The 19135-nt window shown below is 38.7% G+C and overlaps 1 protein-coding gene across 5 annotated transcripts in view; it reads left to right on the forward strand.

Moving 5' to 3' along the window:
* Positions 1–19135, forward strand: part of FMNL2 (formin like 2) — an 86941-nt gene that overhangs the window by 34373 nt on the left and 33433 nt on the right. For all 5 annotated transcript variants that reach the window (XM_053471700.1, XM_053471697.1, XM_053471698.1 and 2 more), the window contains exon 2: positions 18018–18101. In XM_053471700.1, the coding sequence (XP_053327675.1) occupies positions 18018–18101 (84 nt within the window). The remainder of the gene's footprint in view (positions 1–18017; positions 18102–19135) is intronic.

Raw genomic sequence — 19135 nt, forward strand, 5'->3', positions numbered from 1 at the left:
ATTTTTGTTATTTTAATTAATGACACACATTTGTTTTAGACTGCAATTTAATGTCAGACTTAGGGAACTATATTTTACCCAAAAAATGTTTTTGTTAAATATATTTTTACACTTTAATAAGTCATGCAAGTGCTCCTATTTTTTCTATGGATATATACACATATATATATATGAAACTACATTTGTAATAAATGTAATGTTACGCATCACTTTTTTATTAATTTCTCCTTTAAAAAAGTACTAATTAGTTGTCATAATCCCTTTCTACATTTTTGTTTTACTCTTAAAAATAAACACCACGGATAATGCAACAGGGAAACTATAACATTCATTTAAATACAATACAAACATTGTAAACTTACAGAAAGTATGATTTCTCCAGCCAAAAAAAAGGCACAAAAATATTTTATACCTGCCAATGATGTCTGCTTTTTGTCTTGAACACCACACGGGATCACGCTTTTAAGAATACTCTCAAAATATTCAAAATGTATTATTTATTAGTTTACAAAGATTACGGCCCCCTGCAGAGTAAAATTAGTGGTATTTTACCATTTGGCTGCTCTCCTACGGTTTTGTTAATGTCCCCTCCATGTGAAATTTGAATGCAGTTAATCCCATTTGTTTGAATGGTTGGGGACAGGGTCTGGAGGATTTAGTGATATCATATAACACGTTAATTGATATTATTATTTATTATCCATTATTTCTTATTATTTATTAATTCTTTAATGGATATTAAGCAAAGAAGTGTTCACATAAAAGTAGTTCTACTGCACTGGGAGCAGAAAGAGACCCTAGGCGCCTACTCTGCCCCCCCTCATTGGTGGCAAAGTTAGAATATAGGGCTGGAGTTTCCCTTTAAACAGACATTTTGGATTAAAAGGATTTTTTTTTATGTTTTGGCATTTTTTTTTTATTTACTAACACTAAATGTTGCTATCCAACTTGTTACATCATACTTTCCCTGTGCACGGTGATGTAAGGCAATTATGTCCAAGTCATTATCTCATACAAAGATGTGCCCAGCGTTCGCAGATCTCTTCTGTCTGATGTGAAACAATGAAGTGCAGATGAGGTCATATTTTGCTGTAAATCTATCATTGGATCTCAGGTGTTTGTTTAAAATTTTAAAGGGAACAAATAAAATAATATTTATAATATATATATATTATTATAATATATATATATAATAATGGCACAAGAAGCTGTCACCTGAACCGTAGATTCCGCGATAAAAAGTAAAATAGATTGAGAAAAATGTCACAGAAAACAAAGCCAAGTCTCATCACACAGCCCGCAGGGACCATATTAGGTCTTGAACAGCTGGACCAAAGGCGATTGCCATTTTCCAACGTTTCAGATTAACAAAAGCGCGTCTGTGTTCCCCTCTTGTAGTTTATGGCTGGGTGAGTCACAGCAAATGAAAAGGAGGAGAAAAATATCATATTATTCAAGCTCCGGTTCAGTGGGAGTAAAAAAAAATGCATAAACAAGAATGTTGAGAATAGAAAGTAGATGTAGGCTGCAAGAATTTGCAACAGAAGAAAGCCACGCCAAGGGGGTTGTTGTTTGGCATGAAGGAGACATGTGATTCTGTTTTCCACTCTTACAAACTGATGTTTAGTTTTACGAGTTATTATTATTATTATTTTCCTCTGAGCAACAAAACATTTATGGGTGTAAAAGTGATGGTTTTAGAAAAAACTTTCTAAAAAAAATATTAGTGAGCACCCAGGTTTGGATCTTTACTGTAGGAAAAGCAGGCAGGCTAGACAGGGGCCGAATGGGGTCGATCTGCCGTCAAAGTCTATGGTTTTATGTTATAACGTTTTTAAATATGATAACCCTTATTAAATATCAATGTTATCAATATTTTCTGATGCCATTCTATTTATATTAACCGTGAATACACTGTTCATATTTGTGGGTTTCAAAGGGTTAATCCTGTATATTTATAAAATTATAATGACAATGATGATTATTTGTCCCCGTTTCATACCAAACAGATTAGAGTTTGGGAACTTGTTAGATATCTCAGAATAAGTTAAATATTTTTAAATAATTTTGTTCCAAAAATCATCCATTTTCCGTGGACCTGGAGGCGGCCATTGTTGTCGGTCATGTAATATTTTGGGTGCCTTTCCCTGCTCAAACACCACACAAAGCTGATGCTTTATGGCAATGCTAATGAAGTCCTGTTTGTCCATTGAAATCATTTCCTCTATAGACTTTCAGGAGTCAGAGAGTCCCTCTGGGTGACTAAGACAGAGTAATTCTATTGTTGACTACAAGGCAGTATGGCAAATATCCAGCTGTCTGAAAAACATAATATCATGTAAGAGCTAGAAATGTTTTAAAAATTAATTTCATTTTATTGTGGTAATAATAATATATTTTTGGTGGAAGTCTCTTTTTAAGGTTCATTAATCTTCATAATATTGCATCAAAAAGAATTCCCACAGATAATATCCAATACGTTTTTACAGACCCATGCACAGCTTATTCATGGTCTTGCCTAAATCCTGTGTGAGATTAAACAGCTTTTCTTCCTCTAATGTATCAGCGAAATGCCACACGGCGCGAATGAAATATTACAGCCTAATTGTTTCCTTGTAAAATTAGGAAAACATGGCACTGCTTATTTTACAATGAGTGCGACTGTTTAAAACGATTACTATGTTGGGCACATAATCGCGCTATTGTTTCCCTTCATTTAGAGAACAGCGAAGCTGGTTTAATGCAGGGTTATTGTACTAATGGGGCAGATTGGGCACAAGACCAAAGCCCATTTGTTGAAGATACCCCAGAATGTCTTACAAAACGATTCACGAATACTTATGCTACAAGGGGGTTATATGGGGCAACAAACTCTGGGGTGGGTAAAAGTAGACCCATAAGAACATCTCTACACAAGATATACTTGCTCATGAATGTCCTTCCAGATGTGTGAGAGGAGTGAGAGACAGCGGTAGTGTTGCCTTTATGGGGTCATCATATCCCAGCGCTCAGGAGTAAGGGTGGTGGCCCCGGGTGGTGTGGTGTAAGGCACTACCCTGGGTCAAACCTAGGGGAAAGTCCAAAGCGATCGTTAGACTTGGAATTACAATATCTGCTCAATTATAAGACGACCCTGTTTATAAAACAATCCCCCAAACTTTGGATCTTAATGAAAGAAAAAAGAAAAGGCCTGGATATAACACAACCCTATTGAAAAAGAAATAAAAAAAACACTGTTGTTCCTCTCATACACCGCTTCTTCTGGTGCTTCTTCTTCTTCTGTCTTCTTTCTTCATTCCCTTATCAGCTCCGTTATTCAGGTACTTCCACAACAAGGCGGAGCCTCCGCACACATTGTCTCCCATGATTGGAGGAACAGGGGAGAGGCTGTTCCCGTGGTGCGCGGCCTGCCTCCGCTCATTTGCGGAAATACCCCAAAAGGCCAAAATATTGCATATTGTTTCTGCACCCCTCGTTCTTCACGTTAATCACTCCTTACGGTAATCCATGCAGTTTTTTTGACTGCACATGGCATTAATAATCATAGTATGTAATTTTAAAAAAGGCTTAACGCCAAAGTTTATCCAATTTTTAGATACTATGAAGTGATAGAAGGGCAGTAGATTTGCACCTGTTTGGCAAGCAATAGGAGGAATCGGAATTATAAATATTTCAGCCAAATACAAGATATGCGGCCTACTTATTTCAGTTTAAATGCTCTGTGGTTATGAGAATAAGATTTGACATAAAAGACAATTTGCTGATGTTGCGCACTCCTCATGTTTTTCTCATTTAAAGCAAACCCGTCTACTGGACGCTTGCCCACGGCAGATTTTTCTAGTTCATTTTTCCAAAGGCTTTGCAAAGTTCTTAACATTTATGGGCTCAAAATGCATTGTTTTCAATGGGTTTAGGGACCGCCAATTGTCCTTAAGGGGTTAACATAGCATAAAACATTTAGCGCTGGGTTAGACAGGTGGCATCATTGTCTCTTTGCTAGCCTAAGGGGCAAGGAAAGCTGGAAGTGGCCAGGGTGGCCCTGGCACTTTAAGGTCAGCGGCCGCCTGATGATGTAAGTGCGTCTGATATCTTGATATGCGCGGCTGCACAAAATACATTTTTATGCTTGGTGAGTGTGTGGCACTGTCGGCCCAGCAGGCGTTTGCCCAGTGTGCCAGATGGCTAGTCTGGGGGCACGCAAGGCTTTCTGGCCCTCGTGGGGTTTGGAATAACGTACTTCTTTTAGCTCTTTAACAATGTCATTTGAAAGGCCTGAAATAGTGTCTAAGCTCCTCTTATAATTGATTATGATCGCTTATTCTGTTTCTCTGTCAGACAGCACTGCCCTGCCAACTTGGTCTGACGCCCGTCATCCTACTCCCAAAGTTAGACTCAACAAATGCATTCAAATACAACAAACGGTTATATAGTCCCTTTTCTACTGTCCGCAAATAGCGTTTGACCGGAAACAAAACAAAACAAAAAACAGTCCTCCTTTGAAATTATAGCTATCCCCCATTCATACTGGTCTTATTTACCATAATCTACACAATATTCTTATTTAAATTTTTAAAAATGCAATAAAACCGTTCTCTTTCATAGTAACACATACTAAAGGGAAAAAAGTGTGCCCCTTTAAGTGTATAGCGACGAGTCCCTGGCCTAGTTGTGTAAGTTTTATCGTCCGTGGAATTTGGTGGCTAAGGGACATTGTTGGCACCGGGGTAGAATTAATTCTTAATGTGTCTTTTGTATTAGACCGGCAAAGATCTTCAAGCGCTCTGCCGGCTCATTCTCATTCTGCACCACGCTCTCCTTTCAAGCAGACCTGATGAACTGTTTAAACTAATTACTATCAGAAGGATTTATTCAACTCCTCACTGCGGAAGCCTCAGATTTATTTAACAGGTCTTCATTTCGGCAAAACCGAGGAATTCTGACATCATTATTTCCATACTTTTCAAAACAACAAAACGTCTTTGAGAGCAAAACAAATTTCTGGGGGGTTTTTTTCTGTATTTTTCAAATAAAAAAAAAAGAATCTTGGTCAGGATTGATATATATATATATATATATATTTGCAAATTCTCTCCTATTTTGTGTAGTAGTACGGTATGCCTTTTAACAATTTATTGACCAAAAACGGAACTTTTATGAAGCTCTGGCCACGTTGGTCACTGTTTTAAAGGAATATCGCTATTTAAGTAGCCCTTTGCCTGTTATCACATACCCTTAACATTTGGGATGACCAAAGAGGGACACCATTGTTCGGGGGTGTAGTTAAAGCCAGGCAGGGGCGGGATAGATGCTGATGGGGCAGGGTTTAAAGCAGGGCTGGGGCAGGACTACGAGGTTTGCTTGGTACCTTTCATTCCATTGAGGCAGAAAGCTGGGATATGACATCATATTGCGCAACTCGGCTCCAATGCATTGCGCCTCACTCAATTTCAGGGAGTCTCAAGCTCCCTGGACCAGTCAAGGGAGTTCAGAGTGTCTCCCCAACCGACTGGTTTCCTGGACAGTGGACAAAAAAAAAAGACGAGACTGTTGGTAGGTATGTGAAAGAGTTAAATAACATATAAAGTATTCTCAACTCACAGCCAACATGAACTACTGGAAAGACAGACCCAATCTGTCCTTTTAGACTAGTACTATAATAAGCTGACCTTTATTTTTTTTTTTTAACATAAATTTCAGTTTTTTACCCTTAATCCTGAAGAGAAGAGAAGGTGGCACAAACAAAATCCAGACATAGCTAATATAATTAACTTAAACATATAATATTTAACTCATTGCATTACTCCTTCCATATGAGATGGCAAGAGGTATCTAAGTATGTTGAGATATATATGGAAATTTATACAAAAAAAAGAATCCATGCCTTAGGGGCATGTTAGCATTCAGCCCGTTCATTATGTAACCATGTCACGTATGCCTGAGAATTTTACAGCCTAATTACTGCATAATATTAAGCGGAAATTCTCCAAACACCCAAGGACAGGCACAGCCGGGCAGGTAACCGTAAATCTGCACAGGCACCGTTAACCGCGCCGCCTTTTTATTTTAACCAGTCCTGGAGCATAGATCGTTAAACAGTAACATACCAATTCTGTGATTAATATTAAATAGTTAATTAGAAACAACGGGGGCTCGTACTTCTCATTTAAAGGGGCTGGGGGAGCAAATACATAGGGAGGATCCCGTTAAACCCTTCCATGCATTAAAAAGTGTTAATTTAAAGTGAAAACTGCTTTCATGTATGAAAGTACATATGATATGATAAAGGTGTCCCTTTATGAATTAAATTTGTATTATTGGAACAAGTATCTGCATATAATTATATCATTTATTGCCATATATTCTTTAATAAAGCTTTTTCTAGTTTGAAGAGGTAGTTGTTAGGGAATACAGTCAGTCCCTCATATCACTAGACCAGCCCTTATCGGCCTGATTCATTGAGAAGTATTTTGTTGAGATATATCCAACAGTACGTCAGACTGCTTGAGCTTTTAGCTGGATTTCCCAACCCGGTATCTCAAAGGCTGAGTATTAACTTAATGTAAACTTGAATCACCATCCGTTATTACTGTGTCAGACTATAATATCCCACATTGTTATCTGGCGATTATTGCTCAGAAGGTGAGAAACTCTTGTTCAAACACTGATGTGTGGCTTTCACGGTGCAGGGTGATGAAAAATTCCTTTTTAAATAGTCATGCTTACGCGGCACCTAACTGACCTTGAGCACACAAATGACTAATGAATACTTAATGTGTTCTGTGAATGCTTACAATACGCAGCGCAAGGTGCATTCGCACACATCCATCGTTACAGTGCTTTATACCCCCAACAGTCCAGGTTTCGTGCACGCTTTATGTTTTCAGGGTAGAAACATAGAATTTATCAGCAGATAAGAACAGCCGATATTGTCTGCCAATTTTCCTGATGCAGCACTCAGACCTTAATAATATTCTTGGTCTTTTTTTTAGATGTGTAGCTTTATGCCTGTCCCAGGCATGTCTAAATTCCCTGACTGTATTATCTTCTACCACTTATGATGGAAGGCTGTTCCATTTATCTACCACCCTTTCAGTAAAGTAAAATTAGCTGCCCCACTATTCCACTATTGCAGGCAATGGGGGCATCATGTGGCAGTCAGGGAGATTCTCTGGTATGACTCTCTGAAGCTTAGCGTGGTAGGTGGCTCTTTCTATAAGGTAGGTGGGGCTACATCTTGACCATGCCCACTTTGGTACTGGTTCTGCCCCTCCCAGTCTCTTTCCACACACACCCACCAACAAAGTGTCCCAAAAATTTGCCAAAAATTGTCTAAAATAATCTAATTTCCAAATACAACATAACTACAAATGAATTAATTATTTCTTACTTTTAAAATTGTTAAAATACGGCATATTTAGATATTTATTTTTTCCTGTTTTACATAATTTAGGAATCTGGCAAATTGTTTTATCGGCTTTACTAGAAATGTACGTGCCAGGGTTAGAGTCGAAAAAACGTAATGCTTGGTGAAGAATAAGCTTACAAGAAAAGATTAGCGGGAGCGGACACGCCAACTTAATGAACAGGGCATGACAAGGACACCCGAGCTTTACTGGATATGTGCTTTACGGGATTAGCATTGTTTACGTGATCAGTGCCGGACGGTGGGCTTGTTTGAGACATCATGCTCTACAAAGCATGGACGTATTAAAGGGGAATTCTCCCGTTCCAGATTATCCCCGCTCCTAATTCTTACACCTGTAGCATATTAATCATGTTTTCCTAATCACACCTTAAAGGGACAGTCTGACGTCCCTGACGCCACTACTATAGAAGAATGGATAGTGAAGTACAAATGCATCTCCTGCAGGGTATCTGGGTGGTGAAAGGGGGCAAATGCATTTAGGGGCATTGCGCAGAAGCCTCCCCTTGTATTTTTCAAATGGAAAAGGCAAATATTTAAAGCAGCCACGCAAATGTATTAAAGTTCGTATAATGGCTGGAGTGTCCCTTTAAATAATAACATGCCTTACCTTATAATTTGTGTCATAATATATGTTTTTCTTATTTTTTTCCATTGAAATCAGAAAAAAAGGGTGGAAACCAGGATGCCAGACACATGGCAGTGTAGGGTCCAAACGAAAACTTTCTGTAATGGACCCCTGAGCCAATTGGTAGCCGACTTCTCGCGTTTAAACAAAGACACAAGGCTTCTGTTGGAAACACATTAATTGAATGCACATTAACGTACTTGAAAAGTCCTTTAAAGGAGAATTCTGTACGTGGTGTATTTATGCCATCAGTAGGGTAACCATATAATTCTGAGCTAAAAAGGGTTTTATTATTTGAAGCAGAAGCGCAGAGGAACTTACAGAAAGTTTTGCACGGGGTTCCTTAGTTCCTGTTTCCCCAGACAGATTTACATGCAATAATCCCGTGTTCAGATTTACATGCAGCAAATCCCGTGTTCACTACAGTTGAGCGTTGCCTCGGTACACATCAGACACTAAGGACCAATACTGGCCTCAGCTGACGTTCATGAAGCCGGAGTGTTGTCGCAAATACTGATACATTTTGCAATTTTTGCAACATGTGCTTTGCATAAAGACGTTATCCACGTTTATATAATTATGACACGCCGCGTCATGTGTGATGTAATCAGGTGCCACGGCCCAATCTCCAAGAGGCTTCCAGATTGCAAGAATGATCTCCTTACGTAGCAGAGGATCATGGTTACGTGCGTACTTGCCTGAAACATAGAAACTCTACATATTATTATTATTATCATTATCTTTTATTTATATAGCGCTAACAACTTATGCAGTGCTTAATACAATACATATTGGCAGCCGTGAGTTTAAAGGTCTGTGGGCTTAATGCATCATAGTGGATTAGTAGTTTGCAGCTCTTTTACGTGACACTGACTTGTGAGGATTTCAATAAAAATAATAAAAAATATAAAAAACTCCCATTTTTAGAGGGCCCTGTGATTTTCTTTCTTCGGTTATTTTTGAGGAGACAAAGGCTGAATTACATGTCGTTATCTCGGCAGAGAATGGTGCTCCTTCCTGCTTGCTCGTCCGTTCTTGTCCGGTACTTGCCAATTGCTAATGGCAATAACAGTTTTTGTGATTAACATCTGCGTAGCATATAGCGTTTTTCGCATTTATATATTTGCAAGCTGTAGGCAGTTCTGGGCCACTTGCCATTTCTGTGTTGGATTTGTTTCCTAGCTTCATGTATCTCTGTATCTTCCTATCTGCCAGTAGCGTTCTTATTCCAGATCCTTCTACCAAGAATGATCGGGAAAGCCAAGTTTAATTTAGAGGATTGACTCTTAAAGGGACAGAGCATTTTTTTTTGTTTGTTTCCTAAAACTATTCTTTTTACTTAATGTCTCTGGGGCCTCCCTGACCCTACTTGCACTAACATGTAAACCTGCCTATAAAGCCACCTTGTCAATGGCATAGTAATTCCATGGATGGGATTGAACCCAGCTGCTAAAGGAGAATTGATTGAGGGATCTTGTCATACCTGAGAACTTCCCAGGGTTGGCTACCCGGAGCTCCCCCTCTTGTGGCTAACTATGCATAAGAAAGGGGTGACCCCCAAAGAGCCTGCAGCATGTGGCAACAGGCAGGGAGCAGGGCAAATGCAAGGGCGTAATCAGAGATAGTCTGGACTCCGCTCCCCTGCCCAGGGAAACAAGAAAATGACCCAGAGATCCTGGGAAGCAGAGCTTCACTCGGAGACGCCAGGTCAAACCCAGGAATGGTGCTTGTGCATTCCTACTTGTTTAAAGAAACTCTTAAATTAAAACAATGTTTAAAGTCTGAACCCAGAGATAAAAAAAAAAAAATATTTATATGTTTTCCTGATGTAAAGATCAAGAGAACAGGAGGCTTTACAATTATCCATCTTCCCCTCTTTATGAGATAACTGAACATCCCCATATGCGAATAAACTGTATTTTACCTTTTCATATGGTAATTAATGTGATATCATGAATGGGAAGGGGGCCAACTAATAATAGTAATAAAGAATAAGACCATTTATTAATAAAAAAAACAAATGCGAATACTAATAATAAGGGTTAAGCTTTTCTGTTGGATGTGTTGTTTTAGATGGGAATTTTCTTTTCATTGACAGAGTAACGTGCTGTGGTTTGACTCAGCATTATTGTCGTTCAGAAGTACAGCGTAAGATATACGCCAATCAGATTTGTGTGATTAACTGGAATGGTATTGCAGCATATTGTGAGTCCTGGTGTTTACAGTATACTACTCTCAGTGGCTATCAGCGTGCTTTTGTAGCCTGATTAAAAGATGGGATTATTTCCATGAATAGAACTTTAATACTAGTCTGGATCTGACCTTCTTTCTGACAGATGTAAGCACGTACGGTACACACGCTGTGTCTTTCAGTGCTTCCACGCCGTAGAAGATAGACACCAAAGCCTGACTCGAAATTAGGTCGTCACAGGCATGGGCTATGCATGTGGGAGTGAAAGGGTTAACGGCACCAGTTTACCTGCAAATTAACACCTGAAATTCCTTCAGAACTCACCCCGGCACTATAATTCGCAGCCACTGCCATGACTTTATATGCAAGTGTCTCAGGTTACCCCAAACACAACAGAATTAGAGCATAGAAGTAATCACCTTAATAATCAGACACATATAATTATTAACCTTTTTGTAACGCGTTCCACCTGAGATTTCTTCGGTAATCTTAGAGAAGAAAGACCAAAGATGATTAATTCAACAGTTAATCTGGAAAAAAAAAGGTTTCACACAGGAATAAATTACATGAAGAAATCAAGGTTACAAATTAGCAGAATAAACCAAAAAATAAAATGAGAGAAACTTGAGGGATGAGCCATTGTGGGAACTTCTGATGGTAAAGGTCTCCTTGAAGATGGTTAAAAAAAAGAAGTTCCTCCTTGGTATTCTCCAAGACCCATATTATATAGATATTATTTCAAGCAGGCGTATTATATGCCTGAAGAAGAGACCTAGATAGTCGTGAAAGCATTCAATCCATTATATGTCAGCTAGCCAACAAATCTTTACCAAATTTACAATAAAATATACATACTGGAGTACCCATGGCTGGACTGGCCAACTGGCATAACAGATAATTTAAAATCCCATCAACAGAGCAGGAGAATTAGATATATTAGAAGGCTTTTAAAGCTTTGTAAACTTGGTGTTAAACCTATTTGTAGAAAGACCTTTATATACTGAGTTTCCAGCACCCTCTTCTGGCAGCCAGATAGTGGAAGGTTAGATACATCGGGGATAAAAGGACAAAAACTGCATGGAAAGGAAGTCCAATGACCTCAAATCCAAATAATTTCAGGATGATACAAATCATACTGATCAGTAGCACGTATTATTAATAATTTGACTGAATAGTCAGAGGAGAAGTCCCGAAGGGGTCTATTTCCTAAGGGATAGTTGTGGTTACATTACGAAGGTCCAACCCCAGTGAGCTTCTGCCGCAGGAAAAGCATGGTGGGCTCCGTATAATCCATAATCCATAGGAACAGCCTAGCCATCTTGCTAAAGAAACTTGCCAGTGTTGACCTTTCATATTGGAAAGTAAAGTAAGGAAGTTGATAGGATGATTCTTCTGCAAGATCCTTTTAGTGAATAAACCCCAAAACTCTGGAATATAGGTGGGCTTTGAGCACAGGGTCAGACCCGGTACCAAGCAATGCAATGTGGTCATTGTTCTTCGTCTGCCGGTTGTGAGGGTTCAGTCTGTCACCGCTCAGGAATTTAGGAACGGTTCCAGGCTGAGTCAACATGAGTCAAACGTGTATGGTTACGTGAACAGATAACCCGGAATCGGTGTAGTATTGTGACCGGCGAGAAGAAAAGGAATGTGTGAGTCAAGAGATGTGCAAATACATACGAACGATGGCGAGTTCACACCTTTTATTAGCCAGAATAGAAAAAGATGTAAAGCCACATAAGCATTCGGGACACCGAGGTGTCTTCTGGAGGTTCCTTTTGAAGAAGAGCCTGCTAAAGGTCCCAGGAGCGTTTGCTTGCACAGTTCATACTAAACGTGAAACGCATTTATCTGATCATAAAGCCAGATTCACGTATCCTTTGTGTTCAATGCCTTATATATGAAAAAATCCACAAAAGGATTCAATTTTTAACAATTGTTTAGGTGGAAATATAGAAAATACCCAAGAATGGTAAAAATAAGAGTTTGTGGAGTTTTGTTTATTAAATCACCATTTATAAAGCTGATTGGTTTACTTAAAATAAGTCATTTCTATTATGAGCCTTTTACCTGCTATGTGAATATTCTCTATATAGTATTCTGAAAATGCCCTAAATATCATAATTTCCATTTTTTCCCTACGGTTTTCAGTTCTCCTCTCATAGCCAGATTCTTCCTCTCTCTTAAGCTTAGTTATTTTTAGTAGAAGCCAAATGTACGGCACATGACAGCGTGACAGTTATGTAATATCTACTGCCCTCGGCGATAGGGAGATGCATTATCATTTTGAGAAAATGCATAGAATTTGTAGCATTACTTTATAATAAAGCGATAAAAAGATTATTATTATTACAAAATGTATTTTTTTTTAAATGATGTTAGTTGACACCTGAGTACAATTTGAGCAACACATTGCTATTAGCATTCCATGTAGTTTAAATGACCTATCACTCTAGAACAGTATTGTTATTACTACTAGGTAGACATGGCCCCAAATCCCATGATGCTATTCCAGTTACCTTATTTTACCTCATGCAGTAGACATGTTGGGGGAATCAAATGACACAACATTTAAAAAACACTTTAAATGACATGTTTCACAAGAAAAAAAAACTTGAATGGTTTTACCAATGAGTTCTATACTATAAGAACCAATTAATAAATAATAAATATTTATTGAGTTGGTCTCTGAAATACAGGTTTTAGGCACCTAAATGTCCCATGACGACGTAAAATGACGAAATTCAGGCCTGCAGGGAAATCAACTAATACACAGAAGTATGAAACAAAATGTACTTTTCTTCAAGGCTACACTTTTTTTTTCTCTACATCATCCTTTTTTTTAACCTTCAAACTTTTTTCCTTCTTCTTCGCTGTGATTTCCCGTTCCACACTTCAGTCTGTCTGGTCATGGCCCAAATTACATTTAACGGGCCGGCAGTATTTTACACACATTTTTTGTGGTGGAATGTAAGGGCATTGAAACACTCCAAAGAAATGTAAATAAACAGAACTGTCTGGATTCTTTTCATTAACAAAATACCAGCTCTGATGTCACAATCAGGCGTTCTATGTATCCAAACCATTGTGAAGATAAAAATAGTGCCAAGTTATTTCATAACTCGTCCCCTGATAATAGGAGCAGCTACATCAAATGTTACTCAGCTGGTCCTGTTGTAGTAGTTTTAGCTGGCAAGGTCCCTGGGCAATCGCCGGGATTATTAATGCATTCGCCCGGACAGATGTTTCCACCGAGAAAGCCAACCAGACAAATCCGTCTGAAAAAAAAAAAGGAATTGCAGTCACACCGTACAGCAATATGCTCGATTGTAACTAGAAATGGGTCTGGCATGAGAAATAAATTCTAATTCAAAAAAATGGTTTTATTAACAACAATGCGAAAAAAGATATCTTCTATTTTAATGGTACTTGGGAGTCCTTGGTATAATGTAAGATAAAAACAGAAGTCATAAAACTGATGTAAGTTATCTAGAAGGGGCCAGGCCTGGACTGGCCATCCGACACATCCGGGAAAATGCCCATTGGGCCGCTGGCTAGCAATGTTCCATATAAAGTTGGAGAAGCAGATTGGGTGCTGCAGCTATGTGAGCACAAAAACATAGTGCGGGGCCGCACATATCCAACCGTCGGCCCTTCATGAGATGGCCGGGGCTGCCCAGTAAAGGCCAGTCCTGCCATGAAAGGGCATGCCGGTTAAATGGCAGAAGGGATGTATACATGCCTTCTTTGTTTAGCTTGCCTATTACACCCGAAGCTGCATACCCCTGGGCATGCTCAGACCTCCGCACCTGTTGTATGTTAAGGCTCTATGTTGTGTGTTTTGCACCTGTTAAGTGTTAAAGGGAGCTACGCCAAAGACATCTGGGAAACATGTTGATGGACTTCCCATGTGTGTCCCATGGTGTCCCTGACTGCTATGCATGGAATGCCCCCGTACCGGAGAAACACGGAAAGGAGAATAACATACTGAAAACCAGATCTTGAATATGTGGAGCACAAGACAAGCTTGGACAACAAAACGAAAGGACAAATGCTTTAATAGAATGTCTTCAGATATATTAGTTCCATTTTACAAAGTTCCCCTTTGTTTTACACAATGCAAAGTTTTACTTTATGTATAGAGTTAAATGCCAGCACTTGAAACTTGCAGAGTGATTTTTAGATACTTTAAGACTAGATAAGAAAAAAACGTATTATTTGTTTCAGATGCTGGCCAGTGGCTGCGTCATATAAAAAAGGCACAGAACCAATTTTTATTCCCATTTCCCAATATTCGTTCTCTTGTAGTAACTTGAATAACTGTTTGTTGTTACAAACTACCCAGAATTCTTTTTTTGGGGTGAAAAATACGAAATCTACATTATTTTTGTGGCCTGCTGCTAATATTACCGGTAATTTACAATTAAAAATTAATTTCTTTGGTCATAAAAATCTAATCCTAGCCTGATGATGAAGTCCTCCAGCTGTGACATCATTCTAACTCCCATGTTGCTCGGCCAGCCATCTGCATATAGTTAATTTCTCCATTTTACAGCTTAATAAACATTTTGTAGACCCAAAAGACCCTATTACCAGCCAAATTAACAGCACTGTGACTTCATCCGAATTCTAGCTTTTTTTTTTGTCTGAAATTTAATTATAGTAAGTGTGAAAAATAAAATAAGATGAAAATGCAGCTTTTGGACGCCGTTCAGGGTAAACACACCCTATGTGGATCCTATAGACTTCATTGATGGGTTATTTTTAATTTTGCAGCCGTTTAATCTCGGTTAAATCCACTAGCACGTTCACTTTCCATCTGCTACTGTGATTAAAGCGAGTTCTGGATTTTGTCATTGTCCATACGGAGTCTGCTAAATGGAAACCTCACCTATATGACTTGGCAGATGGAGGTAGACGTGAGTACGCTTGGAAGTTATGCGTTTTATGAACCTGCTCGGAGCTGCCAAAATCCGTTTTATGAACAGCCGTGACTTTTTATATGTGGAAACCACAAGTTGGAGCAGGTTTAAAACAACATATTTCACTGACACACATTCATGGTATTCGCATTAGAAACCCATATTATGCCAGAGACCCGTATAGAGTGCATTACATTCTACATGCTAGCGACCGGCACCTATTGTGTGTAATTCCCTTCTAAGCACAGAATCTGTAGGTTTGCTATAAATGGATGATTAATAATATTAGCAATAGGTTATATTTCACCTACTGCCTTGAATGGAAGGAGAACTGGGGAGCATTAAGGTCAAAAACAAAACAAAACATTTTTTATATAATAAATATATATATAATATAATAGAAATAATAATATAATATTATAATATAAGTGACAATTGTTGGACATCTCCATTACAATTACTCTAATTTGCAGTTAGAACAAAAGGCCATAATCTTGATTAACCTAACAGTCTCCCATCAGAAGTGGTAGCAGCTAAAACAGTAAACATGTATGGGACAGACGTAACGCTATCCTGAATCTAAGACGAAAGATGATGGACTGATTAAGGTCTGAGTCTTTACGTCGGGAAAAATGGGCAGACTAGACGGGGCCGAATGGTTCTTATCTGCTGTGGAATTCTATGTTTCTATGGTGCGTCTGGCTCAGTACATCGCCCCCTGCTGGTGAATGTCCCGGACGACTCTTTAACCCTCACCACGATCTATAAAATGATGGGTGGTTATTGAAACAAATTAGATTCACCTAATGTAGAGGTCATGTCATCCATCGTTTGGAGACATGTCATTATTTTTACTGCTTCCCATTGATTTCCAGGTACGGTGACAGGACCGGGGTTTCCGAAGCAGAAAGTATTAATGGCAACATCAAAGGGGGAAGGCGTAGTGCAAATCAAACAGAATAGGTTGTTTTAGGAAAACTTAGGCAGCATCTATACTTATATTCCACTATATTCACTATTTTCACTTTGATTATAATATCCTAGTAGCAAGTGTTACAGGTCCAAAGTTTAATCAAATATTCCAGCTGTAACTTCCATGGGGCAAGAAGAGCGTCTGTCCCAAGCTCTTCAAGGTGAGAGGAACGCTTCAGTGACCTGGCAGCAAAGCCCCTGCACCCCTTACACTTCCAGAAGTGAATGTGGACCTCCGACTCTGCCCCAGGCACCAAGAGTTAAGGGTCTGGATTCTAGACCCCAAGCCTTTCAAACTCTTAAGCCCCAGATAGGTCAACATATCGACGGCAAGTAGAAAGGTGTCTTCAGTCAACAGGGTTTATACAAAATTATATTTATTAAATGAAAAACTTAACTTTATAAGACCCAAACTTTATTAGGATTTTATTTTTACCCCTATACTTGAAATGTGGAAATGAAAGAGGAAAGATGTTTATCTGTAACAGGATACAATATCACTGACGATGCACAATAAGTGGAATTTATTTTTGTTTTGTGAACTCAACAAACTCATTCTTGTCTGTTACTGCATTATATGTGATTTAACCATTTACAGTCACTAAATCAACAACTATTTATGCTGTTTTCACACTCAGTGGTTTCTGGTATTCCAAAAACAACCTTAATTGGTTAAAGTTCCAATGGGTTACAATAATCTTGACTTGAATTTCAGAGATTAAGGATCGGCCCAACGAAGGGATAAATAACATATACTACTGAACACGTGTAATCACGTCAATAACACGGTATATAATATGATAAAAGTATGGTTTTTCGGTGTCTTGATGTCAGATGACGGCACCAAGTATCTGTACATGAGCTCATTTCAGAATGGCTTCCCAGATCCAATCTACTGATGCCCCGTTGTTCCATCAGCATCAGCTTGTTTACTAGGCTGTACGTGTGAAAGAAAATGGCTCAGTGCCCCCACTTTATGTGGGTTTCCAAGGGTCTCAAATTTGAGCTCAATTGTACCAATACATAGAAAAAAAAGTCTTCATCAGCATATCAGACTCGCCCCGCGCACAAAGGCAGTTTATAACCGAAATGCACAAAGTTCTCCCCAAATGTAAAGGCTAGACCAGACTTGTACCACCTTGCGCTCGTCGACTCAGAGAATTTAGCAGCTCCTTGTTGGTAAATCGCAGAGTACTTTGTGATCCTCAGCCTCCCTGTAGCTTGTGAGAATGGTGGCCCCGGGTCATGTATACAGTAGTGCCCAAGGTTAATGCATTTTTGGTTTTGGAAACACAAGGCTCTTTGTCTCTCAAAGCTTTCTTCTTTGTATTCATAGAAACGGTATAACCTACAGCCAACGTAAAATGAGATATACATTATCTTATATTTCTTGGTTATGCTTTTCCCCCAATCTGGGAAACCATAAATGGAGCAAAATATGACTTTTATTCTGGAGCACGATTTGAGCTTTTTTTTTTTTTAAAACCCATTAGGGATGTTATTTATTAAACTATCTTTTACTCATTTAATGGTTATATTACACAGTTAAGATGAAATCGGTATGAAGGGATCCTTGCACCAGAGCTTCTGTTTCACAATCCATAAAAGACTTGGCACGGCGTCCATACAGCCAGCCAACAACAGTGTGATGTGTGTTTGACTGTTGGAAGTGCAAAGTATCCAGCATGGCGTACACAATAAAACATCTACTTAATTGCTTTTCTTTACTAAAATGTTGTTGCACTTAGTAACTTAAAATATAGATATTTTTGGGAAGATGTACAGGAACATTTGGTTCCTCTGATCTTGCATCACTTCAAAACTACTATATGACCTTCGCACAATCCCAGCGGCTAATCCAGATTGTCCTTTTATTTTCCGCAGAATGCTATGAATTTACCACCGGACAAAGCCAGGTTACTGCGTCAGTATGACAACGAGAAAAAATGGGAGCTCATCTGCGATCAGGTAAAAGAACCGAGACAATGTATATGTTATGTATATCATCAGTGATTCATTGGGGTTCATTTATACAAGGGATGTCCTACCGGCCCAAAACAGCCTCGCCATTCAACAATAAGAGCTTTAATATGCATTTTTGACCTTGTAATAATAAAGAATCCTTAAATGTATTACTTGAAATGATAAATGTTATCATTAATAAATTAAAGGAACTATTACTTTTTCTGACCCCCAAACTTGATAAAAACTTGATTGGCGTTACCCGTAGACCTTGACCAATCTTACCAATGCTACGCAGTTACAAAAGAGTATGATGAATAGACTAATCTGAAATGCGTGCAGAATGGGGTATTCTTGCTTCCGCTGAGGATTCTGGATTACAAAATGCAGATGAGGATTACACCCACCCAACGATTTATCTGTAAACACTCGACGTGGATTTCCAGCTGTGCCAGTTTATTATAGTTTACCGGGGATGACTGGCAGGTCTTTTGAAAACCTAATCCACCTGTAAGCAGTTAGTAAACTGATGTAAGTACTGGTATAGATATTACTGAGACAATAGGATTATGTCATGTTCTGGCAACCTTGCTTAATACGGAGGCTACACTCGTTAACCCCGAATAGGATCAGAATTCTTTCACTCTCCTTGATTTGAGCACGAAATGCTATTTTGGAACCCAAAGCGTTAATACATCACATGTCATTCCGTGGAAGGCTATAAAGATTAACTATCTGGAGCTTCAAAGGAGTTATATTCCATTGAATGATGTGTCATGGCAATCCCATGCAGTACAATGTTTATGAATTTTTTTTTAACAAAATGCATGTTTTATTCCATAAATTGGACGCTTGGTTTAGCGGGGAATTTCAAATGCAAAGTCAACATTAGTTCTTTGACTTTTATGTAGTTTATGTAACAGATAATCCTATAGAAACTCTTTTTTCCCATAATGCTGGAACTGCAGTTTTTAGACTGAAAGCCAAATGCCTGGAGACTTGGCGGGTACAAAACTGCGTCGGCGTGTTGACTGCAGTGT

This window comes from Spea bombifrons, chromosome 7, assembly GCF_027358695.1.
Source record: "Spea bombifrons isolate aSpeBom1 chromosome 7, aSpeBom1.2.pri, whole genome shotgun sequence".
NCBI classification, from domain to species: domain Eukaryota; kingdom Metazoa; phylum Chordata; class Amphibia; order Anura; family Pelobatidae; genus Spea; species Spea bombifrons.